The sequence below is a fragment of the Strix aluco genome, chromosome 1 (assembly GCF_031877795.1).
Source record: "Strix aluco isolate bStrAlu1 chromosome 1, bStrAlu1.hap1, whole genome shotgun sequence".
Taxonomy (NCBI): domain Eukaryota; kingdom Metazoa; phylum Chordata; class Aves; order Strigiformes; family Strigidae; genus Strix; species Strix aluco.
Window position 1 is genome coordinate 107,050,123 of NC_133931.1, and position 27,355 is coordinate 107,077,477.

At 39.5% G+C, this 27,355-nt stretch overlaps 1 protein-coding gene across 5 annotated transcripts in view; it reads right to left on the reverse strand.

The window, feature by feature from the left end:
- TNS3 (tensin 3) overlaps positions 1–27,355 on the reverse strand; it is a 241,567-nt gene that overhangs the window by 181,671 nt on the left and 32,541 nt on the right. For all 5 annotated transcript variants that reach the window (XM_074830359.1, XM_074830370.1, XM_074830348.1 and 2 more), the window contains exon 2: positions 12,453–12,497. In XM_074830359.1, the coding sequence (XP_074686460.1) occupies positions 12,453–12,497 (45 nt within the window). The remainder of the gene's footprint in view (positions 1–12,452; positions 12,498–27,355) is intronic.

Genomic DNA, 27,355 nt, shown 5'->3' on the forward strand with positions numbered 1-27,355 from the left:
ACCAGTGCCAAGAACAGGGGTAAGATCACTTCCCTGTCCCTGCTGGCCACGCTATTTCTGATGCAAGCCAGGATGCCATTGGCCTTCTTGGCCACCTGAGCACACTGCTGGCTCATGTTCAGCCGGCTGTCAATCAACACCCCCAGGTCCCTCTCTGACTGGCAGCTCTCCAGCCACTCCTCCCCAAGCCTGTAGCACTGCTGGGGGTTGTTGTGGCCAAAGTGCAGCACCCGGCATTTCACCTTATTGAAACTCACAGTTGGCCTTAGCCCATCGCTCCAGCCTGTCCAGATCTCTCTGCAGAGCCTCCCTACCCTTGAGCAGATCAACACTCCCACCCAACTTGGCGTCATCTGCAAACTTACTGAGGGTGCACTCAATCCCCTCATGTAGATCATCAATAAAGATGTTAAACAGGAGTGGCCCCAAAACCGAGCCCTGGGGGACACCACTCGTGACCGGCCGCCAACTGGATTTAACTCCATTCACCACAACTCTTTGGGCCCGGCCATCCAGCCAGTTTTTTACCCAGCAAAGCGTGTGCCCACGCAAGCCACGAGCAGCCAGTTTTGCCAGGAGAATGCTGTGGGAAACGGTGTCAAAGGCCTTACTAAAGTCAAGGTAAGCAACATCCACAGCCTTTCCCTCATCCAATAAGCAGGTCACCCTGTCATAGATGGAGATCAGGTTTGTCAGGCAGGACCTGACATAAACCCATGCTGACTGGGCCTGATCATCTGGTTGTCCATTATATGACTTTTAATGGCACCCAATGGTATTAACCAGCAGAAATTAGAGAGAAATAGTAGAACAGCCCACATCCTCAAAAGGCTGAAGGAGAAGATAGAACACTTAATAGATTTGAACTGTAATTACAACGCTTCGTTAGACACTTCATTTACTCACTGTAGAGGCCTATGTCACAAATTCCCCTGTATCCCGCACTACTGGCATTTGCATCATGTAACTTCAGGTTGATGCTGTCTGAATTACGATTTATATTAAAAGTAAACCATAAAGAAAAAGAACAGCTGAATTCCAATGTTAGGTAGGAACATACTTGATGGCAAACAAATCAAATTTATTTTCAGAAAACCTCTGTGATGACTGGGCTTTTTGTGTTTGAAAACAGGGGAGATATTTTTGAAGAGACAGAGGTCTAGGAGGAAGTAAAAGTGTCATTACATACAGGTAACTTCATTCATCTGATGTTAAGCGGTTCTGCACCATAATGGGTTCAGGCATCACGACCAAAGAGCTGAGAGTCCCTCACCTCCACAGTCTCTTTTACGTAAAAAAACCAAAAAAAATCAGCAATGCTGTCATCTCCACTGGTTGCTGCAGTTTCTCTGCTTTGTAGGTATAGACAAAAAACCCCAGAATTCTCATTTCATATTTTATCCACTCTTCTTCCCTGTAGAGTTCTACCACTGGGTAAAGTTCACAGGGGGAAAGCAAGCACGTCTGCGACCCTCTGAAAAGGACAGTTTTGCAGAGTTTGCAGATTTAAAGAAGTTCATGGATAAACTTCACAGAAAATTTGTTCTGTATCTAGGTCTGCTTCTCCTTATTTCCTACCTCCCAAACACTTCTTCGCAAGCTTTGACACTTGCACTGTTCCAAAGCAAGACAACCATCACAAGAATCACTGTTTAGATACTGGAGTTTTGTTTAAGTAGGTCTTGACATTAATTGATCAACTAGTCAATCTGTCCATTTCATTTGTAATGTAAACATCAAATAAATTAGTTCTCTGGGGCATTTTGGAAAAATTCTGCAATGAAGCTTTTGCATCTAAATTTTAGAAGTGTGCATTTTTTGTTCCCTGTTGTTCATTGTAAGTACATTCCATTATGGGCTCTCCAAGCAATTCAGTTAAACAGTTCATTTAGCAGATTCAGTACTCACAGCTGTTTTACAAGAACTCTGCATACACTGAAACCTAGACCAGCCTAGACCAAGGTTTCTTTGTTGTCACCTGGTACAGCTTTTGTGGTTCTCCAGTAAGGAAGACGCCAGAAGGGGAGGGGAGAGGAGGGGGGAAGCAACCACGGCAGGCAGCAAGCAATGCTACTTTCATGAGGCTCAAGACTGAAATCTAAACTGCATGTAATTGTTAGGAGCAAAAACTGGAAGAAAACAGTGCAGAACCACAAGTTACAGACTGAGTTTTTGCCCGAGGAAGAGGCTGTAATTATGTCTAGTCTCAACTCCTAGCATTATGAAACTCTTGTTTACCACACAAGGAAATACTTTTGGTTATGTTCTGCTTTCTATGGCACACAGAAATCTAATGAAGCTGAAAGTTTATCCCAGACTTGCAATGTAACACAGCAGACTGTGTAAAGATTTACACAGGCACCCTCAGCTATGATGAATTTCAAATACTTCCCATCACTGAGCATTTTCATTATGTAGCAACATGCTGACCATCATCAGATAAAAATTCACAGCAACTCTGTCAAAGACTTTTGAGACACACAATATTTTGTGAAAAGCAATTTACACAAAAAAACACTCTCCAGATTTCAATTGAGCCAATACAGATTAAATCACTCAAGATACACAGTTTGATTTTTGGCAATACTGATACAGCAATTCCTCCTTGGCAGAGACTTAACACTGGTTCATCACACCTATGGAAGTGGCATTTACAATGTTATTCTCAAACACCATACTTAATTATGTATTTAACCACAATTAACAAAATTATTCAATGAATAACAGAATCAAGGAACAATTATTTCAATTTCATGTTTCCAACATGTAAACTGCAATTGTGATAAAGGTTCATTCTTTAAAAATTCCAGGGCTTCGATCTTTTATCAAAGAATCAAGTAAATATTGTAAAATTAGATCCATTTAAATAATCTTCAAGTGTACAACTAAATTCACATATATCTATGCTCCATTTAAAAAAAAAGAATAATCAAACTTCACTGATTATTACTTCTACAGAATTCATTCCCTCCAAAGTCATCCAGGCAGTGACTAAATATACTTATGAGGAAATACAAAGTCTTAACAAAAAGAATTAGCCTTTTTATATTAAATCAATTGCAGATGTTACTCTATGTAGAGAATAAAGAGCCAAAAAATGGTTGTACATTATTTCTCCATCTCCAAAATTTGTAACAATCTATGTCATATATCCCAGCTAAGAGAAAACTATAAACATACATGCAAAGCCCCATAAGCTTTCTACATATCAGACTCTACTCCTGCTGAATTTTACATGACCCATAAAAGAGTCTTAGCACAGCAGCAAAATCATATAAAGCCAAGATATGTTTTGGTCACTTCCCATCCATGCTCATGCAAGTATGATCCCTTTTCCCCATACTCTCGCTAAATAACTTACCAACTGATACTGCAGTTTCCTGGGACTCTATGCATTCTCCTACTCTCCAAGGTAGCATTAAATCCACTGGCTGATACAATGTTTATGACTATTATTTGAAATACATGGAGGCAGGGGGTAGCAGTGTATTAACAGAATGGGTATTTCACCACCTTTTGTGGGCTAGGGAAATGCTCATAGTGGATGTCCAAAAGAAAGTTCAAATAAGGGATGACTGAAAGCAGTTTTCATGAAAAGGCTGAGCCCCAGTTAAAAAAACCTTTGCAAAGCTAAGACACATATCTGTATCTGTAAGATTACTCCAAAAAATAAATCACATGACTAAGGAAAAACAGCACAGCTAGCTGAGGGGAATGCCAGACTACTCACCCCCTTTCAGCCCCTTCTGTTAAGATTACTCATCATTACTTCTGTCACCTCCTTATTTCCTCTCCTCCCATCTCTTACCACGAAAACTTCACAGCAAGAGTCCCATGATTTCTCCAGTTACTTAGAGCTTCCATGGAGAAATCAGAATAAAATCACATCAGGTTACCCACAGTTCCCTGTAACTAGCATTCCTGAAGCAAATACTATTGAGACAGGACTGCCCAGAACAGTTAATATTACTGATAACACAAAATAGTTTAGAGCTCTTCTCTTCCCTCCCTATAGTAAACAGCATTTTTAACTTTCCTATTCCTGAACCAGTGTTCCAAATTTGCTGCAGGTTTCATTTCCAGAAAAATATTTAAGAGTGCCTACCGTGCATACAGGCCAAGTAATAGGATATTGCTCATCTACCCTCTAAAATGGCTTTTAGAACCACAGGACTGACCACAACTTTTTGGAAACTATAAGAAATTATTATGTCAGAAGCCTCACACAAGGGCAAGATGAATATACAATGAAGAATTTTCCAGAAATAGCAAACACCATGAGACTCTCTGCAGCTCTTCCATATGAGTGTAATTTCTTGGAAAACACATTATTGCTTCAAGAGTAGCACAGTATTTTAGCCAAACATCAACTGAACATACCACACACATTTAAGTACATACACAGCTACCACCAGTGAATATATGAATTTTGCAGTGCCCATGCTACATGACAATATGGGACAGTGGCAAAACAAATGAAAAACACCAAAGGATTTTTAGACAGACTGAAGTAAGGCATTTCTGGCTGTTCCACTCACATTCAGAGATTATTTCTACAGTGACAGATAGCACACATATATATATATATTTACACACACACTTAAAATGTACACAAACAGCTAGCTATACTACTATCACTACCATTTACTATTACCAAATAACCTCAGAGGGATTGCAAAGATAACAGAGTATTTGTTAAACACCCCATTTACTCCCCATTCATTCAAGGCACTTCACAGAAGGATGGACCAGCAGCCCAAGCTAGACAAGAGAGATTTGATTTAGGATCATTCAGCCTGAGCTGGCAATATTCCTCCCAGGAGAGTCTGCTTCTGATTTGTGACTCAAGTGAGGGCACACAGAGACATCAGTAGGAAAAATGTCTCACTGAACCAAGTGAATAATCTTTATGTCAAGAGGGAAAAAAAATCCTATGATTTGGTAGTACAAGACTGACTTACTGAGAAGCATAAAGAGCCAAAGAATAATGGAAAATAACTGAAAAGAGTATTTTTTCCCCATATTTAAAATATTTGATGTTATAATTTTAAGCAGCAGAAGCCTTTGTAGGTTCTCACACAAAAGAAGTCAGGGGTCTTCATTGTTTTAGTAAGGAACTGCCTAGGTACCAGGGTTGCAAAGCTATATGCTCTTCCAAAACAAAGAGTCAACATAGCACTGAGGGATATGGTGTAGTTGGGAACTGTCAATGTTAGGTTAACAGTTGGACTGGATGATCTTCAAGGTCTTTTCCAACCTAGACAATTCTGTGAAAACTAAAAAGGAAGTTTCTGCCCAAATGACCTTACAGAACTTATGTGGCTTTAAAGAAAGAGTTCAGAGATGTGCAAAGCACCTACAATCAAGCTTTACTCAGTACATCAACAGCCAATCGTAAAAAATATGGCTTAGAACATAAGGTATGCCTTACTGGGTCAGCAACTCTGCTTTGAACATGCTGGTACTGTCTGCCCCACAAAAAAGGTCATACTGACCCTTGTTTAAAGTACCTTCATTTGTTCATTTTAAAGTAAACTCCCACCAGTTCTGACACTTGTTAGTTTCTTCACTGTGGGACTACATGAGTAGTTCTACCTACCCATCACCTTTATGTTTTTGTAAAACCTGGATCATATTTCCCCTAAACTTTTCATTTTCCAAAAAGAATGGTCCCAGTCTTTTCCGTCTCTTCCCAAAAAGCAGCTGTTCTATCCCCTTGGCTATCTCAGTCATACCTTTCTGGACATGCTCTCATTCTATCATATGCTTTTATACATGCTGGGACCCAGTACCTTATCTTTCAAAGTTTCAATTTAACAAATGAAAAGGATAGAATTTCTCCACAGCCTGTTCAACTCACACAGCCTAGCACTTGGGTCTCTAGATCTAAATTTCCAGGTATAGCTACTTCTAATTCCAGCTGCCACAAAAAACACATTGGTCAAAAGCTGAAAGGAAAACTGTACTGGCTCTCACACCCAAAGCTCTTCACCTTAGCTCTCTCACTTACAGCTCTGAACTAAAAATGTTAAAAACCAGCCAGGCACATGGCAGGGCAAGATGCAATAGAGAAGCAGCAGCCCAAACCTAGTCTGCCACAGGGTTCTGGAAGGGAGGTCTGCAGCCTCAGTTGCTCTCCCAAGTGACTTGCCCAGAGGCAACCATGACTGAATGTAACAGCAACTCCACTGCTCTCTAAGAAGTCACAGGACCTATGTCTCATGTATTATTCTTTCATGCCACATACATTTACATTTGTCATTTGTAGACAGTTCCCCTTGGAAGAGGTCCTTCATCTAGATCATCAATTGCATGTGCTCTTCCCAAAGTTTTAAATTCTTGAGGCAAAGCAGTATCAGCTTTCTTTGAAAGACAGCTCCCACAGGATGCAGAGCTAATATAAGACAGTAGAGTGTTTGGAAAAGACTGATCATCAGATAAATACCTCTCTCCTCTTTCAAGTCTGAGGCTGGCCACCTCAAACTTTAAACAACATACAGGAACTTTTTCACACTTGCTGTTTTCCCAGTTTCAAATCCTTCCCCTTAAGATCTGGTTAAGATTTCAGTCCAGATAACAGTAGGTCCAGGTCTGCCTAGATGTGGGTGACGCCCATCGACAATGCCCAAGGGGGTCTGAATGCATGCCATCAGCAGCCCCAACACTCCTTCCAGCAGGATGCAAGGCAGAGCAGCACACCTGCTGGAGAAAGGCTGCCTTTCTCTGGCCAAATCCTTCATCCCAGTATCACTAGGAATCAGTTGCCTTCAGAGAGCAGTGGTTCATACCCTCTCCAACCAGCAGGAACAAACACGAGTCCTGTGGTCACTCCTCACTCATAATGTAAAATAGCAGCAGCTCTCACATTTTCCCATTTCATCAGTTCTTTGCATTTTTGTTTCAACACCTTCATTTCTCCACATGAATCTGTACTGGTGGAAAAGCAATTAGGAGACAGATGGAAAGTCCATTAAAGCAATCATTACTCCAGACACTGGAAAACTTTGTCTTTTTCATCCTCATCTCATTGGCAAACTGACACTTTGTTCTGTGTGGGAAAATACTGTACAAAGGAAACGCCTGAAAGCAGCAAAGGACTATGTGCATCATGAAAGCTCAGTGTTTGTCAATGGCTTTTTTCTTTTTTGTTAAATGAACTGGCCTTGACATCTCTAAGGCTACAGCACTGCTTTTATTACACGAAGATTGGAACTCCCACATATTCAGAGCTAGAAATCCAAAGACAATAATTCACGTCTTTAAATAACAGGGGGAAAAAGACTATTTCTGAATATACCTGGTTTATCTTCAGTTTACAGAAAAAAATGTTAAAGGGCATAACAAAAGTAAAAATTCAGAGACATCAGGTGTCTACCCTTGAAATGCTAACAGTTAATTTTTTTTTTAATCATCCTCACCTAGAACCTCTAACGAAATCTCTTCCCTCTGCAGATGAATTCTTGCAGGTACTCAAAAACATCGAGCAAAGTACATGCTTCTATGCATATTTTCTTCCTCTGTCTCGATAGTCCCTAATGAACCTGTTTAGAAAGCAGCAAATGCACAAAGGACTGCAGCAATGTACAACCTAACCCTCCTACAACATGATGCAGTTAGTTACAAGGTCAAATACCAAAAAGAGCTACCAAGAGCTGTGTCTCGTATTAAACAATTTCTGGTGTGATAAGAATCAGATATTTTAAAACAAAACACACCAAAAACACAACTAGGAAAGTTACCAAAAAATCTGCAAAGCAAGTGGAGAAAGGGAGAGCAGAAATAAAAGAAGAGATCAGACCTGGGCTAGAACATGGACAGATGGCAGCAGCTGTCTGCCAGAACACTGACCAGTAGAAACAGCTGAGAGGGATGAAGATGGATGTCAGTGAATCAGTCACTAAGAAATATTATTAATTCTAATGCAGTAAATAATTTAGCAATTTCATATAGCCAAATTTTGCTACACAGCTTGAACTTTCCCTCTTACCCTCACAATCCTGCTTGAGGAAGGTGTGCTACACTAACACATACTCAATTTGGCACTTAAAAGTTCATGCGGGTACTCTCCTGTCAACACTGCTACCTTTCAGATGTATCTTTTTTCCCCCCCCATCCTCCAGAGAAAGTCAGCATTCAGGCTAGAAATACACAGAGTGAGTTGATAGTTGCACACTTCATATAGATATACATTTAACAGCTGCTGTACAAAGGAAGCATGCACACTGAAAGCACATATATCAGTCATCAGTCAGGATCTGCCTTCTATAACATCACTATGTTACATCTTCGAGAAGCAGAAAATAACATGCTTTCCAAGTCTGCAGGAAAATCTCATTAAAGGTGATTCAGTAGGATGGAAAAACGGCAACCGCAGTTCAGCTTCCTCTTCTCCCCAAACACATATCCTTATTTGACTATATTTTTTAACCTAGGCTATCAGCACTGCTCTTGGGACCTACTGACACAGGGAGTATTAATGACCACAGGAAGTCCACCTGGACATTGTATTTTGAAAGGCTAGAGTAACACTAAACAGGGAACAGAGTGCAGGCCAGCATCTGCAGACAGAACATCTTCAATCAACACCTATGCTCCCCACCCCAAAGTACTTTAATTTATTCCCCGAGGCCATAAGCAATGGTATTCCAAACACTCCAGGTTCAGTATGCTAACAGCTCTAGTTAAACAAGCAATCCCATACAGATTATCATCTGCACTAATGATAGCAACTCAGAGAAAACAGCACTCTGTGTGTGTATATGACTGGAATTATGTCCTTAACTATTTCCTCATTTTACAGTTATCTTACTTCATACAGTTAAGACTGTTCCAAGCAGTAATCTAAACCAGTATATTTCATACAACAACTTAAAATAGGCACATTTTCTGCACTTCGTTAAACCTGAGGACCTAAAATTTTTGGCTTACAAAATTTTGTATTTGGTAATTTAAGAAGTGGGGGAGAACCCAATGTGGGACAAAAATCTTCATTACACACTTTTGGGTAGAATTTAATTTCTTTCATAACATCTAATTTCACTTTTTGGCTGCAATTTTACTGAAGCTTTGCCATTTTTTCCATCAAGTTACAATCAACCATTTTCAGGAAAGAGAACCAAGTTAATATCACACAGACTTCTACAAAATTTTTATAGGATAATGTAAGCGCCACTCCAAAAATCAGTAATGTTTACTCAACAATCCTGCTCCAGGATCTAATTTCACTACTTTCATCGGACAGCAGACAACTTGTGGTTAGCCATTTACTTTGTATTCTTCCTGGTGTTTCTGTGTGGTCTTGTCAGACGAGTCTATGGGAACATAAGCTGATGAAAAACACTACTTGCAACTGTAGATTTTGCATACCTTCTATTTATTTTCCTCTGATACTAGAAGATTAGTTGTACCGACCACTCTGAACACATCTTTCGAAGTGTTTATCACATGATAACAGTATACTAAATCAGAAAGTCTCAATCATATTCCCTTATCACTACTAACCATAGATGATACTGTACAGAGTCCACACTCACCTAAGCCCTAACAGGCAAATCAGAGAAAACTTTGAGAGAACAAAGGCTAGTACTACATAGATTTGTATTTTTACTGAAGAACATGAACCACACACACACAAAAAGAAGAGAAAAAACCACACCCAAGCAACAGTGTCAAAACTTCCTGGTTAAAACTATCATTCATGCTAAACCACCACCTTCATGATGCACAATTATCTAAAAAATGCTAAGGAGGAATCAAGGTTAGCCTCATGACAACAGATACATCGCTCACTGTGGCAAACAGCAAAATAAGGCTCCTCTTCTGATCCTCACACTGGTACCCTCTCTGGTACCACTCCTTCCCACCCTGGTACCTGAATCAGGATGTTCAGGCTCTGGCAGACATGCCTAGCGCAAGATGCAGCCACACTTTGCCATACAGAAAGAGAAAGCACTTGTCATGCCAGGTTCAAGCTTTGCCTTTATTCGAGAGAGGAACTCGCAGTAAATGTATTGAATTATATAATGTTCAGTTCATACACAAATTCTGACGTTTGGCTGCAGCTCTGAGAATAAGAAAAATTCAACAGCAAAGTATAATGTGTTACAGTAAAAGAATGCATCTATAGCAAGCTAATCATCATAATTATACCTACCTTCTGCTGAACCACAGATTTTTACACCTAAAAAAATTTGAATTAAGTTACCCTTACCTCCACCTTATTACTGTAACCATTTCCACAGTCACTTCAATTACAGCCTGGAGATAGGAGAAAACTCCTGCCTGCCTGTTCAAATGGTCTCCACCTTTCCGATTAGCTATTCCCATTCAAACATTAACCTCTAGTACGAATACAAGAAAATACCCATCTTGACAAACACCATCAATTCCAGTCACTGACTAGTGCAGGCTGCTACTAACTGGTAGCCCTGTGTGCTCCCACCCAGCAAGGAAAATATTTCTTGCTACTGGCCTGAGGCTTGGAACTTCAATTGCTCTCCTCTGCCATGTGAGTAAGCCAGGATAATGTAAAATGGCTTGAATACAAGGATCACATTCAGCTACAAGATCTAAAGCTCTTGTGGAAATGGAAATCAAACACAATAGACATTTATAAAGTTATTATACAGTGCCAGCTCTGTAGCTGATTAACTTGCTCACTCACCCAAGGACAAATAGTTAAACTATTACATTGAAAAAAACAATTACATAAAATGCAACTGTTACTTAACTCAACTGACCTGCTCCTTCCTTGTAGCTCAAAATAACTAATCACTTTAAATTTCCAAGTAATTATCCTAGTTATTTTCCTGGCACTAAAATCAGGATTTCTTATCACGGCCATTGAAGAAAACCTCACTAAAACATATGTTGAACTTGACTTTCATGATCTTTTTTAAAAGGCCCAAAGAATCCACTTGAAACCCGAAATTTTTCCTTCTAACAACCAGGAAGGTCGACAAACCCTTACTCTTCTTATGAAATACTCTCCAATCTCATCAGTATCATTTCATCAGATTTCCTCAGTTTCTATTCTCTTGTCTGTTGCACCAAGGGTACTTTCGTATTAGCACACTGGAGAAGTACTCTCTTCTCTCCCCCTTCCCTCAGAACAATAACAGTTTCCTTTAAAGCATTCATAATTTTTACTTATTGTAGCTTATATTTCTTTTCTTGCACTTTCAAAGTATTTAATTCATTATCGCAACAGTTACTGCTCCCTCTGCCCCACAGAAAAAGAGGAAACATTCATAGAATAGATTCTTCAAATAAAGCAAATTTCTAGATCACAGAAATTTACAAAAGCAACAGTCCCATGGTACACTTGCCAAAACCAGAAATTATTTCATGGGAATGTAAAATAAAATATAACTGAAACTAGAGAACACTCCTTTCAAAGGCTCATCCTGGTTCTGACATCCAATTGTTCCAGTACATTCCTTGTTATTACAGAGCACATCATGAAGTATATCAATATTGCTACCAAAATCAAATAAAACTTCTGAAGTATCTTCACTGCCTGGACATGTTTGTCTGCAGTTCTATTGACAAGGCAGATCTGCAGTTTGGTATTTTTATAAATGTGGTGCAGAGAAAACACAAATATGTTCTTTTTCAAGACTTGAGGTGTATCTCTGAATGTCTATAATGAAGAAAAGGTAATCTTTCAAAAGAAAGCTACCAAGTCTTAGTCTAGCAGGTATCCATCATTCAACAGATTTCACTCAAAATGCCAGGACACTCACAGGTTTTACTCTTTCAGGGTCTTTAATCTGGCAAGGTAGGCTTCTTTACAAGCAGCAAGTCATTCGACAAAACCCAGTGACTAAGAGCAAATCAGCAATACTGCAGCACTGGGCAAATACAACCTGCAGGCGTACACTTAGCGAGTCAATATTTGTATGTTGGCTTTTTCATATTATGTGATTTTCTTCATATAATGCCTGTAAAATTTTCAGTCTGTTTTTGTAGTTCAACCTGACACTATATATATATATATCAGTGTAGCCCTTTCCCTCTCCTTTACAGCAAATGTACAAGTTCCAAATGAGAACCCACTTTTCCACAAACACATAAAACCTTACTGACCAAGCCACAGTCAGAACGTACACTGTTCTCCCGAGCAAGAGCATACACAAGAGAAAGGGAACAAGAGAGGAGAACTGCCTCTCACTAACATTCTTTCAGCAAAAATTTATAATCCCTTAATTTTGCCATTCAAACAAACCTGATGCCTCCAGCCATAAAGAGCCTAGTGCCTCTATGCTTGTTTTATTTGTTAATTTTCATTACACACAGTCTTTAAGGCAATAAAATTGTTTATAGGCTGCAACCCTCAGCAGCAGAGAAACCACAAGGAATTCACAGATGTGATTACCTTCTTCCAAGTTAAAAGCATTATTTCAGAAACATCAGCATATAAAATGGGTTGAATTGCTGAGGAATGAACATACCTCAGTTTGTCGACCAGCCAACTCTCCAGACGAACTGTTGTCAGCCTGGTTTAAACAAAGGGTTGCTTTAATTAGTGAAATATTACTAACTGACAGGGCAAATTCCAAAAATACTTCACTACAATTAGAAACCTTCCCCCCCCCCCCATTAAAACAATTTTTAAATAACATTTAACCCCTACATGGCCACATGGGTGTGCTGTAAGTATATCCATTTCCCCTCTGTACATCAAACAACAGTTAAGCAAGCAATAAAAATGTTTCCCAAAGCATCTGAAAAAGCTTACCAATATTACCACCAGAGGATCAAGGCAACATTTCATTTCAGTCCTGTTTCAGATCCCACTGGGACTGAAGTTCTTAGAGTCTAACTCTGTGTTGAGCTTAACGGGGGCAGGGGGATGCATGAAGGAAAGCAAAATGCCAAACTGTTCAAACCAGTTTTCAGTTCAGGTTAAGTTCAATTCACAGCTTGTTACTATACTGACTATAGTTGTCACCTTCCCCTAGCTGAAATTAATTTTCCATCTTTTCACTTTCTAGAAATTGTTCAGTTATTCTTTCAGCCCCTGGAGCAACCTAACAGGCCACGGTTCACCATGCACCCATGTGACACCAACCTGTCCCCACACAGTCCCCAGCATGCTGTGTTTACACATGATAGCAACTTGACCGTGGAAATCAAAATTTACTGCTGACAGAACTGTATCAGTGCAGATCTTTTTAAACAAAGAAATATCATTTTGCAAGCAAATAAAGGGTGGAGCTTAGTTTTTTGTAGTTAGAAAAAGTGATAAAATCCTTTAAAGTTAAGCCAAACCAAACCCTGGGATTTAGTAAACTTAACTACTGCACTCTATACATTCAATCACAACAAATGAATCTTTCCATGCAAAACATGCACATATACACAAGACATGAATTGTGTAATACGTGTACAACATACAGATGCCCTTTTTGTTCTTCCTGCTTGCATGTGCTGCATATACAGACAGATGCCTTCAGACTAAATGAAATGTCTTGTCATAATGACATTTTGCAGAAGATTTAAGGTCTTTCTATTACTCTGCCTCTTTGGAGGATGGCTGTGTTTAACAGTCTCTCTGCGACTGAATAAGGTCACAAGAGCATCCTCCATGGAAAGGAGAGGCCTGGTATAGACTTCTTGTTTTATGTGAGGTATTCCCCAAATATAAGACTCCCTGAACTGAGATTTGATTCATGCAACTCAGTGTTCCAGTGACCTCAGTCCCAGGCAGGAATGGTGATCCTTCAAGGTCACCTAAGTGAAAATTTCTAGTGGAATCAGACTACCTGGAATTCAGACTTACAGTTGTCCAACTCATGCCATTATTTATAGCAGCCATAGTTTTCAAGCATTACAGCCAACATAAGCTTGTGTATCTTATAATCTACAGCAGTGCTTGCTTACATCATGACCTATGCTATGACTTCCTCTTCACTGTTAACTGACCTACCTAAATCTGGAAGCAAATATTTCCAGACACAGCAACATGTAATCATCCTCCAAGGACCTCCAAAGATACTCATACAGTAAGTCCTAATATCTAGCACAGTTCTCAAAAAGCTCATTTTTGCAGCTATTACACAGTTAATATTTTCTTTCACCCACTCAACTTGCTTTAGTCATCAGCTTCTTTTGTTCAAGATACATTTGTTAAGAAAGCCATTCAATTATCTGGAACCACTTAAAATCCCACCATTTTACAGGAGCTTATCAATTATTCTTTTTCTTCTTTTAAACTCTACCATATCACCTATGAAGGTCAAATACAAGACTTCAGACATTAAAAAAAAATAATAATAAAAACCCCACACTTTACTTGGTTTACTCATATTTAACCTCAAATACACAAACTTCTGCTAGCAGAGGCCCAACCACCAGTGAGTGACAAAGTCACCTTGAGTTTAGGGGAATTAAATCACCCCCAGAGCTTCTTTTTAAAAGGCCTCTGTGAGGTGGGTGAGAAGACTCTTTGTATTCTTTCCTTAGGACTCCAAAGGAGCCAGAATGAGCCACCAACTACAAAAGTTAAGAGATGAGGGAATAGTGTTGCATCTAATCAAAACCGAGGACAGACTGCAATTATTAATCATGGAATGTGGCCAGACCTCTTGGTCAATGACATTTATGAACAAAATTCTGTGAGATCTGGAAATAATCAGAAAGAACTGCAACACTCCAAGCCAAAACCAGCCCTTAAAATCTTTGAATGTAGATGTGTAAGCAACACAGGAAAAAAATTCACTAAAATACTATAAGCTTATGCCAGGACTCTGGCTGTTAACACAAAAATCTTTGTGGCATGATATACTCTCACAGAGACGAAAAGGTCCAAACAACACATGCGCACACACAAACCTTTCCAAAGCATCTTCTGGGGTAGGGGAAGAGGTAGGAGATCAAATCTCTCTGTAACCTGACCAGTGCTATCTTATCTGCAGGATAAGCTCCCAGACAGAACTATGAGAAAATCCTGATACTTTTGGAAAATCTTGACTTAAAAGAGCAATTTGAGAGTAGGCAGGGCAATACGAGTTCAACAGAACACAAGTTTAACAATCTTTAAAAAGTTTGGTTGAGAAACAGAGCATATTTTATATCACCAAACCCTTGTCTACTTTCAGGTCACTTAAATATATATAACATTCCTACTAGTATTTAAGATGTCTGAAGTTGAAATGAACAAGAAAACCTGATGATGTTCGTGAGAGTATAAAAAACTATTGCAGATTATTGATGAAGAAACTTTCCTAACCTGAGGTTTCTATCCAGTACCCATGTCCTACAGGCAGCCACACCATTATATGCTGATGCACACGAGAGGCTGAGCACACTACTGCACAATTTTACTTCCCTCATCCTGCAGAACACATGATGTTCCGGATGCAAACACAGATGGATTAGTGGCTATTTCTTCAAGAATCATAGCATAAGTGTTGTATAGCCCTGCTTCCCATCTACGTTCTTCTTGCATTCCCTCTATCTAGTCTGGAACTCCAGCTCAGCAGACAGAGAAATGTCTTCCTGCAGGCAAGAATGAACAATCTCTCCCCAATTACAGAGCCATGTGTGGGCTATGAGCAATTTTCCAAACATAAAAGGAAGGAGAGAATTTGCTATCCATATATTAACAAGCTAAAACAAGCCAACCTGCAGATGGAAAGGATCAAAGTGTCTGCTCGAGTCACCTCAAAATTAATCCCCTCCAGGAATGTTCACCACCTCCCCCCACACACAAACACACTACGTCCCCCCAGTCCCTCCCAGAGCAAAAAGTCAAGCTCAAAGAGCACATCTAGCTCTTTTACATTAATATGATACTCCAAGAACACACACACCCTCCTTTTCTCTTTGAAAGACTATGTTCTTCCCCCTTCTCCCTCCATCCCCAGACATGCACATGCGATAGCTGAGAGACAATTTTTACTCCATTGCTTATCAAACACGATACTATGCTTTATCAAAAAGATTCACTGTAGGTTCAGTTTGGAAACAGCACCTGCATCACACAGATATGACTGTACTTTTCAAATGCTAAAACAGCAAAAGTAATATTTATCATCTGTAATACAGATTTTTTTGAAGCAATTCTGCATTGTAAATCAGGAAAAAGTGAATGTGAGAAGCTAAAGATATTAGGAAAAGAAAATATATGCATTATGACAGGTAGCTCTTCTGGTATTTCCAGGATATTATTCACATTTGAGCTGCCACTGCTCAACTGTATTTTACACAATACCTCAGTTAGATGTCAAAAGGGCATCTGTGATGTCAAACTCCTCTACATCTTCCTCTTAGGCAAGCTGAAAACTATCATGATTTGCAGAGGGCCTGAAAATTTTCTAAACTATGGACAAAAGCAGCTACATTCTTCCCAAAAAAGCCTAAAGCTGAGTGTTAACAAACGGCCCAGTTTCATTGCTACAGAAGTGACATTTTTCACAAAAAGTGTTAGAAACAGAACATCTAATAGCCAATGGGGTTAATAGCTGCAAAAGTAACATTAATACCGTCAGTTCTCACCACATCAGAACACTGCCCAGATTAAGGAGGCAATGCTACTGGGAGTTTACAAGCAAATCTACTGTACTATCACCCACATTATATCCATCAGCTCTACTATATTGGAGTATACAGTTTGGGAAATTGCCACATACAGATTGACATGGGTCACTAATAGGCAACATCAATTGCTCCAGCAACTCATGAAACAACATGAGTTGTGCCACACAGCATTAACAGGAAGAAGTGATGGACTGGGAACAGGGGCTTTACTTTCAAATTCCACCTGCTAAATCCATCCTTGGGCTTTGAAGTTCTCTCATTTCATTATCACTCACAAGTTTGTCACTACCTCTTTTGCAGAGAGACTATACCTAAAATTAGATAAAAGGAAGCTAAGACACAAACCATTTCAGCTACCATCTCGCCATTTGGATCTTGGAAATGTCAAAAGCTCTCTCCCTCACCACAGGCCTCTGATCAAATGTGGACAGAGGGCTTAGTTTTTCCATGCAGCCATGCACCATCTCTAAAATGGAGATACCAGGTTTGGGTTTTTTTAAGACTGCGATGACATGTAGCTAAGTAACTGAGAAAAAGTGTAAACTGTCCAGATATCACAGTAACATATAATGTAACAGACAGGAAGGAAAGTTAATATATTTGTGCATGAACATACTTGAAATGTCAGCAGTAATCCAGTTTCACCACACTTATAAGAGAAAGCTAACAATAAAAGGAGGAACTCAGAGGGCTGGTTTCTAAAATTATATCACATTTTTGGAAGCACTGCTATGTATATGAACACCAGAATTAGTAGAAGAAAAGGTTTGGTTTTTTTCTTCAGTGAGCTAGTATATTTCTCTCCCTTTAGAAAGTTTCAGTCATTTAGTTAAGAAACAAATTTGTATGCAACTATTCATGATTACTCAATAATCTCGTTGCTACAACATGGGTAACTAATACAATACTGCACACCTTAAAAAAAATTATTCAACTACAAATAACAAAGAGAAATACAAAAGGCATCCTGAAATACTTCAACTCCTGGTATAGATCTTATAGCCAAATAACTTATTATTCTTCAGAGTATCTTGCTGAAATCTGTATGTGTAAAGTTAATCTGTCACTGCCCCTCCCCCCTCCAATTTATTCATTACAAATACATCACACTAAAAATTAATTCTTGATTCCTAGAAAGAAACAAATAACTAGGAGCCAAAACACAATCAAGAAACACTCTTTTTAATCCTGAAGTACAAAACAGTCTGGGTTAAATAACACATAACTCAGGTCTGCCAATTCTTAATCTCCATCAACACAGAGGCATAATAGCATATGTAGACTCTGTGGCCCCAAAAATATCTCAACTTTTGGATTTTCCAGGAACTCTATATTCAAAGACCTAAACAGTTTGAAAACTATCACCCCAGAAATGCTCTTCCCTTTCTTCCCTAGGCCTTCTCATATCACTTTTATGCAGGAGTATTTTCATTTTTTCCTCTGCTTTCCCACCGACCATTTCTGTCTTGAATACCTTCTCTCTTGTTGAATGCTGCTCAGCAATAATTACAATACTGTGGAAATTGTCTGTGGCCCTAGGCAACACGCCTAAGTCTGTGAAATCCTCAGTCTGTATTCTTGTAACCTCAGTAAGGTGAATTCCCACTTTTCCCAATCATTAAATTTCTTCATGAACTAATGGATCCAGCTATACCTGAAATACTTCATTTTATCAGTCATATCACACTGAAGTTGCACTCAATCTTCATGTGAGCGTAACACTATTCTTTCAGTAAGTGCAGAACTTCAGTTCTGAATACAATGTCAGAATTACTTGAACTGAACTCCCAAATCTATTAGCATGTACAGCAAATTCCATGGCCATGGTAAACAAAACCCATGCCCAATTTGGTGTCATTAAGGAAATTAATGAAGCAAGCTCTCCACTCAGAGCTGTCAAAAGATAGTTAATGACTCACAGGAAAACCTTGATTTGCTCTGCACACATGCTTCATTTCCCTCACCACTTCAAGTACAAAGTGAAAAATTCTGCCTGCTTGAACACTCCTACTCTATTTTGAAATGTTTTTCCCTTCTCAGCTCTACACGTCTTCAGAGCACTTATTCATGAGGGAACAAATAACTGTAACAGCACCCACATGGGTAAGCCAAAGCAAGTAAACCCAATCCCAAAATACAGGCAACAGTCCCTCTACAAGCAAACTCATCCATTTCCTTGAAAGACTTGGAGAAGGAAATTGTTCCAGGATGCCAAGGAAAGGAATGACATTCACGATACTCAGAATGGAAGCTGAAAGCAGAGGAACACAACTCAAAGCTCAAAAGTGCCATTGGGAAAGAGAAAATGCATTTTCTCACTGGCAAGGGTCTGATTCTCAAGAGTAACAAGGCTCTACAGCTCTCAGCTCTTCTTAAACTCCAAGCTTAAAAGGAATCCCGAGGGCTTTTGGCCCGTTAAGAGCTTGCCCACCCCTACTAGCAGATCTGCCCAGCCTCCCCATACAGCACACTTCACTGGGTCTCCCAGCAGGCAGAGCTCTTCCCCTTCTCCCACAGCAGCAACACCCACAGCTCTGATATAAGCACAGGATGTACAATTCCACCTGGTTAAACAACAACAGGCATCTTCGTGCAGATGACACCTGAAGCTTCTGTTCAAGAGGTAGGAATGATTATTGCCTCCAAAAAGGCAGAAAATGGATCCCAATGAAGCTAAGTGTCAAACTCTCTCATTGTCTATCATTTTAGATTTCAAGCAATGTTACTGATGACAATATCAACATGAGTCAGTGACATGGAAAACATGTAACAGTAGAGTGTTTTGCTTGAATTTCAGTCCTGTGCTCCAAGCATTAGTCACCACATTCATCGAAAACAAAATATAACCCAATCAAAAATAAAGAAAAAAAAAATCTATTAAAAGGAAGAAAAGCCATTACACTCACATTTCATACCAGCTCAGCCTAACCATGTTTTCTATTAAGCAGAATAATTATGTTTTCATAAAATCTCACACCTGCAGGGAACAGTTTCACTTAAAAGCACAGGGATAAGGCACTAATCAGCTCAACTGGGTGTTTGTAAACTAGAAATGACAAGGTGCTTTCCCCTTCTCAAATGAGCACAATCCATTAAAAATAATTCTCAAAGATGCTTCTGATCATTTATCAGTTCCTTCTGGCAACACGTTTTTTTAACCACACGATCACTGACTTATTTTGACACTACTAGCTTAAAATAGACTATGAATCAACATTTCAGTCCTGGTTTTCCCCAAAAGTACCATTCTGCACTTGCAGATTCCAGATGTCACAGCTGAACACAGCCACTCCTTCCCAGTTAACTCCCAAATTTTCTTTCTTGGGGAGTAGCACACTATCTCCTGCAGGCCATAATCAAAGCTGGGGTGCCTCATTACCTAGTCTCTAGCTTTCAGGAAAAGTCAGCTTGTTGACACGCTTCACACTCCAACATACAAAAGGAACACCTGTTATTTGTTCAGGACAGAATTAGCATCTTCATTTCAAAATAAAACTGAGAGTAACAGCACGCACACACAAGAAACAGCCCAAGTGTTTCAGCTAACATACAAATAAGTCAAAACTGCATTTTTAAAAATTACTGCTTTCTTCAAAGTACTTTTGCACAGCATAGTAAGCAGGTATTTGACAAAAACACTCAGCATAAGCCAAAAGATTTTGGCACACTACTCTTGTGCTTCCTAGGGGATGGAGTTCTAGCTGGCTTCTGGCAGAATTCCTCTAGAGTTTAGTCTCTTTAGAGAACTACAAATCCCATAATGCACTTCAACACTAACAAAAAACACCTTGTGCTTCTGGAAAGCCAGTACTTGGAGAAAAATCCAGCACTTACCAGCAGAAAAAAAGAAAAAAATCACAAATGAAGCATATCCCATGAAGCAGCACAGGAGTAACAGCAAAATATTACATTGAAATTGCAAAATTAAGCCTCAAAAGGCAAGAACTCCATGGAAGAAAATGAAGTTTCCAGCCAGAATTAAACCTATTTCTTCCCCTGCCCCATCATTAAGCATCTTGAAACATATGTAATTTAACACAGACCAATCTTAACATAAGATTCAAGCCTACACACTTAAGTATGCTTTTGTACAGCAAACGAAGAAGTGGCAGGATAACTCTAAAATATTTTAAGTAACCACAATATAGAAGACAGAAATAAATAAGACAAGTAAAGGAATATTGGCATCCATAAAAATACTGCATAACATGAAAACCTCTCCAAATAATGCAGAACAGCTGGCTTCAAGCTGCAGCAAGGCCACTGCCTAGTTATCTGCTGCAAGGGAACACCTGCAACATTACAAAAAGCACAAAACAGAGAACTCTTATCAAAAGAACTACAGAATTATTGTCAGTCACTTCTTTCCAGAATCATACATTTTCTTTAAGTTATAAGACTCGCCAATATTTACTTGTCATATTTTACTTATGGATTGAAGATGCACTTCTAAAACAGGTATTTTTCAAATATGAGCAATAAACAATTTTGCTGTCAACGAACCATAATCAAAGAGCAAGACAGAATAGCTGGTTTTTAGATGCTTATAACCTTACAGCTCAAAAAAAATATCCAGTATTTGGACTAGACAGAAGAAAGCAGAGAGGAATTTTAAGAAATAGACTAATAACAATCTCAGTTTTGACTGAAATCTACTAGTCTAAAAATTTTTACTTAAAATCCCCTCTGCTACTGAAAATGTAAAGTCCTCCCCCAGAGTTTGATCTTAACACCCTAATCTGTTGACACTGTCGCTGGAAATGTCAGGTTTCCCAGAAGCTGCAGTAATAGGTCATAAATTGTAATTGACTTCTCATCTTCCATATCAAATCTGTCTCAACTGAAAATAAAAATAATTCTGAAGGCTGAGTGTTGCTGATAGCTGCAAGAATAAGTAAATGACTGCAAAAAAGATAACACACCTCAGGAAAGGCTTATTTTTAATTAGTGAGATACCTTGCGTTCATAAAGAAGTGTTTTTAGAGGTTTTTCAAACACAAATTAAATTGATTGCATACTAAAATCAACAGCAATGAATTTAATCATAGACTAGTCAGGTTCCAGGCTCTCACTTCTTGACCATAGCAACAGGCTGTGTGTTTATGAACTAAAATCAAATAAAAACTCCTTCATCAAACCCAAAGGGAACAGTTTGTTACCGAAATCCAGACAGCTGAAGTTTCTTCATTATATATAATTTAAAAAAAAAAAAAGGCAAATTACCCATTACCTGGCAAAAGGACAACATCAACAATTCATAAAATATTACATTTGGATTGCAAACACTATAGAAAGGCTCAGATACACCAGGTAAACAAAACCTAACACATATGTTCAGGAAATCCCACCTTCCCAGATGTACAAGTACACAACACCCACAGAGATATTCTTTGCTCTCATAGTTACTATTTTCAGGACACTGACTGGTAGGAAAGTATCCTGTAACAAGCCACTATCACCTATTAATCATTAAAGCTAGACAAAGCAAAAGCTTGGATGCACACAAATTGTGTTTCCATGACTAATTCCTTTAAAATCTGGGGAAAATTCACATAAGGCTGTGGAACACAGGTCATGGTTCTCTCTCCACTAGCCCTCGGAAGGGCAGAAAACAAGGATGCCCACGATGTGGTTCAGAGCCTAACACTGCTAGAGCTAGCTGTTACAAACCTCCCCGCCTCCAGAAAAAACCTCTAATGGAGTAATCCATTACCTTGTGGTTGGTATCAAACAGACAGGAATGCTTGAGTCGTGCCTGGCCAGAGCACCTCTCAGTCTGTCCTGGTACAGCAATTTCACTTCATGCTAAAGCACTGAAGTGGGAAGGGAAAGAGTGTGCATGCACAGCATACCAAGAGGGAAAGCCATAGGACCTCTACGCCAGTATACTCTCCTGTGATGTGGAAGGCTCAGGCTCAAGCTCCTGCCCTCCTCTGCTTCCACACAGCAGATGAGCACCCAAACGCAGTGGTACAGTACATGTGTCTTCCTGGCACCATGAATACTGGATCATTTACTACAATGGACTAGTCTCAGGTCCCAAAACCAACTTTTCCCTCTCCCTCCTTCCCAATGAAATATCCTCAATTCCACCCACCCTCCCAACTACCAACTTTTCTGCTCGATAGCAACAAGTCATCTCTGCTGGCCACTACAAACCCAGCCACTGCCCTGAAACAGGAGGGCTTGTGCTAGCCAGCACAGAGGACTGAGCTACTGACACTGCAGCTGCCAGAGGACAGGAGGAAGAGGAGGCAGCCACTTCTGCAAGGACAAGAAGCAACAGCAGCAACCTGACATCACCAACAGGCTGGAAGGAGGTGCAGAACACAGCACAAAGCTGTCTGGGCTCTCCTCATCTCCTCCAGAGGAAAGGTGGCAAGCCAGATGGAAGTATTCCCTGGGCCACTTCCAACTGCAACCACCCACTGAATCACTAAAATAGAGATACAGAAACCTAAGGGCAGAAGAGAGCCTCAAAATGTATTAATTAGCATGAATACGGGTTATTAGGACGCAAAAGTGTCCTAATATGGTAATCATGAAGTCCTGCAAAAACCTGAAACTTGTCCAAGTTATTTTCTTGCTGAAAGACAGAAGGTACAACATGCTTTTTTTTTTATTCATGCAAAGAAACACTGCTAGAGAAAAATGTTTCTGCAGAGACCCTCATATCCAACAAGACAGTATTATGCAAACGTAAACAGCCCTCAAATTACACACTAGTGGCTTCCTTCTTCACCTTACCTTCTCAAATGAATTTCAGTAGTACTAGTTGCAGAAAAAGGGAAAGTATAGAAAGACCTATGGAAGAAGGAAGCCAACCCATTTTACTTCAACTAAAGAGACAGCTGGTAAATATACTACTTTTGTTGATCAGTGGGAATCACATTCAAAAAACATACAGTATGAGAAATGGTAGGCAAGGGACAAGAGAGCAGGATGGTACATTGAAAGTTTTATATAAGGCCTAATGATTATTTTTTTTTTTCCAACACAAGGAAAAACTACAAATTCACTTGCATTGCAGGATTCCACAATTTACCCAACTAATATTACCTCCTTCAATAAAAAACACAAAAAACAACAGCATTTTAATTGAAAGTAAAAACACATCTGCAGGTTGAAGCCACGATCACTTACTTTCTCACTCTGTTCACAAGCATACAGATTTCAACAAACTGGGAGGAAAAAAAGATGGCCTCAACTCCACATTTTTTGTTTGTTTCTGTGATTAAGGCTTAAAAGGTATCAGCACCACCTTTGTCTTTCAGTAAACCAGTGTAAAACTGACAGATTAAATTAAAAAAGCTAAGCTCTAGAAGTGCTTCCTGAATATGTAAGCCTAATAGACTGCTCTCCAAACACGACCATTCTCCCTCTCATTCCCAAAAATCACAAATACATTCCTAAATGGATTAACATCCTCATTCTGCCATCCCCAAAGCTAAGAGAGTGCCTATGTAGCTTGAGAAACTACAAAGACATAACAGCATCTTCTCTTCCTCTCTCTCTCTGAGGCTACTTAATTTCCTCAGATCTTTTCCAGTGGAGGTGCACTGGAAGCAGGCTGCATCAACACACCTGTCCATTAGATTACTGCAAATCAATCTGTCACCTTATGCCTCAAGCAATTCATTATCTCAATTCTGTTATCACACAGGTCCGTACCCGCAGGGTAATTAGATAGTAGCATGGGGGGGTGGGGGGGAAGAAAGGTGAACACTTAGTCCCTGTGAAGCCAGGCAATGTTAATTTCCTATCACTGGCAGATCACCACAAGAGACCCTGCAGGCTATGGAAAGTCTGCCTTAATACATCAAGCACCGAACAGCTATACTGAACAGCTATACCGCCTTCCTGAACTTAACAAGTCCTGAATTTGCAAGTCCAGTTATAAACTATGAAAAAAAGATAGCAACTTCAAAAGTACAGTTACATGGTGAAATATATCAATACAGGAGACTACCAAATCAAGTGGGGGAAAAAAGGGAGAGGGGGCACTCACATGCACGAAGCGCATTACCGTTATCACTTGCGGACTCTCCTACACTGCCATAAAGATAGTTTAAAGGTAAGAAAACCTCCTCACTCTCTCATTTATCAGATGTAGCTTATTATGTTTATTCTGACATTCCAAGCACTGCACTAAAGGATTAATTTTAAAAGCCAAAAGGAATACAATGAAGCACACTCCTGTCAGAGTGCTAGGGGTGTTGCAAGGAGCAGGGTAACAGACTGCTCTATCCCCAGGTGCAAAATATCACCTTCCAGGCTCTTTTCCTGAAACTCAGTTTTCATTCATCATCAAATGGCAGGCCTCACTTTGGGGACACTGGCCTGCCAAAACTTTAATAGCTTTGACATTTCCAGGATGCTTGCTTCCTCCCACCTTATCCTCTACCCCTCACTGTAACACTTTGCTGTTAAACACCTGCAAATACTTACATTTAAATCCCTGTTACAGGCCTGCTGTGTAAGAAACAATTAAGCAGGGGCTGCACTGGCTTTCAGAGAGGCTTGCTTCTCACCCTCCAGCCACAAAGGTACTAAGGCCAGGAGAAAAAACAAAAAAACACAGAAACAAAACCAACAAAAAAAACACCAAAACAACAAAAAACCAACAACAACAGAAGCCTGAACCACTAACTCACTCCCTGTCCCCCACCTCTCTTACTACACACATCTTCATGGCTAGAAGACTCTCCATCAAGAGGGATTTTCCAAGAGAAGGTTCTTCAGCGATAGCTCAGACTTGATACATAAAGACTCTCCTTAGGATTTGGTAACTTCTGGTTACTTTCAGTCCTGTGCTTGAGCCCTCTGTAGGGAAGGCACAGGAGCCAAGGTTAATGACCTGCAAAGGTTCTTCTTTCCTAGGCTTCACTTCCTTGTTGCTGGTCAGTCTTAGCCTACTGATCCACCATAGTGCTTTGAAAGGTCTGACATTTCTGAATGGTAAACAACAGGAACTGCACCACAGTCCTATTTCACTCAAGCAATTCATTTCAATTCTTAAACCATCAACAAGAGGTAAATGAATACCTTACTTAACATCTGGATAAACACTTCCATTGTGATCTTCCAACTTTACTCAATGACTCAGTGTCAGTTAGGAATCAGACTACCTATGCAATATTTTAGGTTGCACTTCAAGGGCAAGCATGTGGCAAAGCTGTACTTAGAGCAACACATAGCATTTCTCATATCACAAGAATACAAACAGTAATGTGCAAGCCATTTCAGTTCATTTTTTTTCTCCACACAAAAAAAAATAAAGCTGTAAATTTCTGACAACTTTTGTGAAACTGACAGATAAGGCACATTGTACAATTCCTGACATAGTAACTAACACGTGCTCATTCTCAGTAGGTACTCAGTAAGGATCAGGAGATACTTCCAGCATACAAATGAGTTAACAATTTGATTCTTCAACTGGCAGCCAGAAAAAATTAGAAATTCTCACTAGGAATAAAACAGAACTCTAAGCCCTGAAGTGAAATGCCTAACCAACCATTATGCTTCTTGTAGTATGTTTAGTGACTTCTAGATTAATTTCCTTGTATTGCAAATATCTGACCACATTTGGTTTTCCTTCATTACACCTGCTTCCCAATTTTAGCACTGCTTGCTATTTTGGTTACCATCTCTGTTTTAGTTAAAGAGTATGTTTAGGAGACACACAAGTAATTATACTAATAATGTTTTACTCAAATAAGCCTCACTGATCTCTCAAAAATACCACCTCATTCTCTGTCATTTTGGTCATTTCCAGAGAAGAGAAGTAAGACACAAAAGATATGAAGAAACTCTCCATCAGTCTGTCAGATGCAGAAGAAATTGCTGTATTCTTCCAATCTTCTCCACTATTATATGACTATCTCAGTGATACCACATCTTCTGCCAGCCGCAGAGCTTATGGTCAAAGAGAGAGGTAAGCCTGAGGGATGGATTCACATGCCACTCTGCAAAGAGCACAGCCAGAGAAAGAACCCATAACAGGGATCTTTTTCTGTGTTCCAGCTATAAATATTTTGTGCATGACCAGGAAACAAGAGCAGACCAAAGAAGGTAATGCCAACAGTAATGATATCCCAAAATATCACAGCTGTTCAGTAAAACAAAGTGTGAACTGCAGAGAGGTACTTTGGATTAAGTCAGAGATTGCAAGGAACACTGACTAAACCACTTGTGGCCGCTGCCTTCTCTAAATAATCATTCACAGTGGCACATACATCTATGTTGAAATGAAGTGGATTGTTTTAATTTAACTCACAGAAAACTCTTGACAATGGCAGCACTGATTTGTGAGCACCTGTACTTCCAACATATTAAATGACTAATTAAGCCTTCCAATAAACATTAGTAGTCAATTACAAAAAAAAAAAAAAAAAAGAACAACCCACACCCTTTTAGCTATATAGCATGAAAAACCCACTACTTCCAGTACCTCAGTGGTTCTATTTCACAGCTTCAAAGTCATCAAGAATCTCATTAGTTTCAGCAAAAGCCCCACTTGGCCTTCTATGCAATAAACTTGACTAACTGCAGCAGTTTCTTCTAAAAATTAGCCAGCTTAAGACATCTGTAATCAGTCATGGTACTGAGCAGTATACAGAAGTTTCCTATCAAACGTCACATAAAAGACCCAAAATCTTGTTTGTGCAGCTACAGCCCTTGTGGCTCCCGCCACTGTTTCATTTCATACCTAGTAAAATGTAAACACTGCTGTTACAAGTATAATGACTACCACCAGGCACTCCTCAATACAATAAACAATACACTGTTCAACATGTAAACAGCATTCCAAATT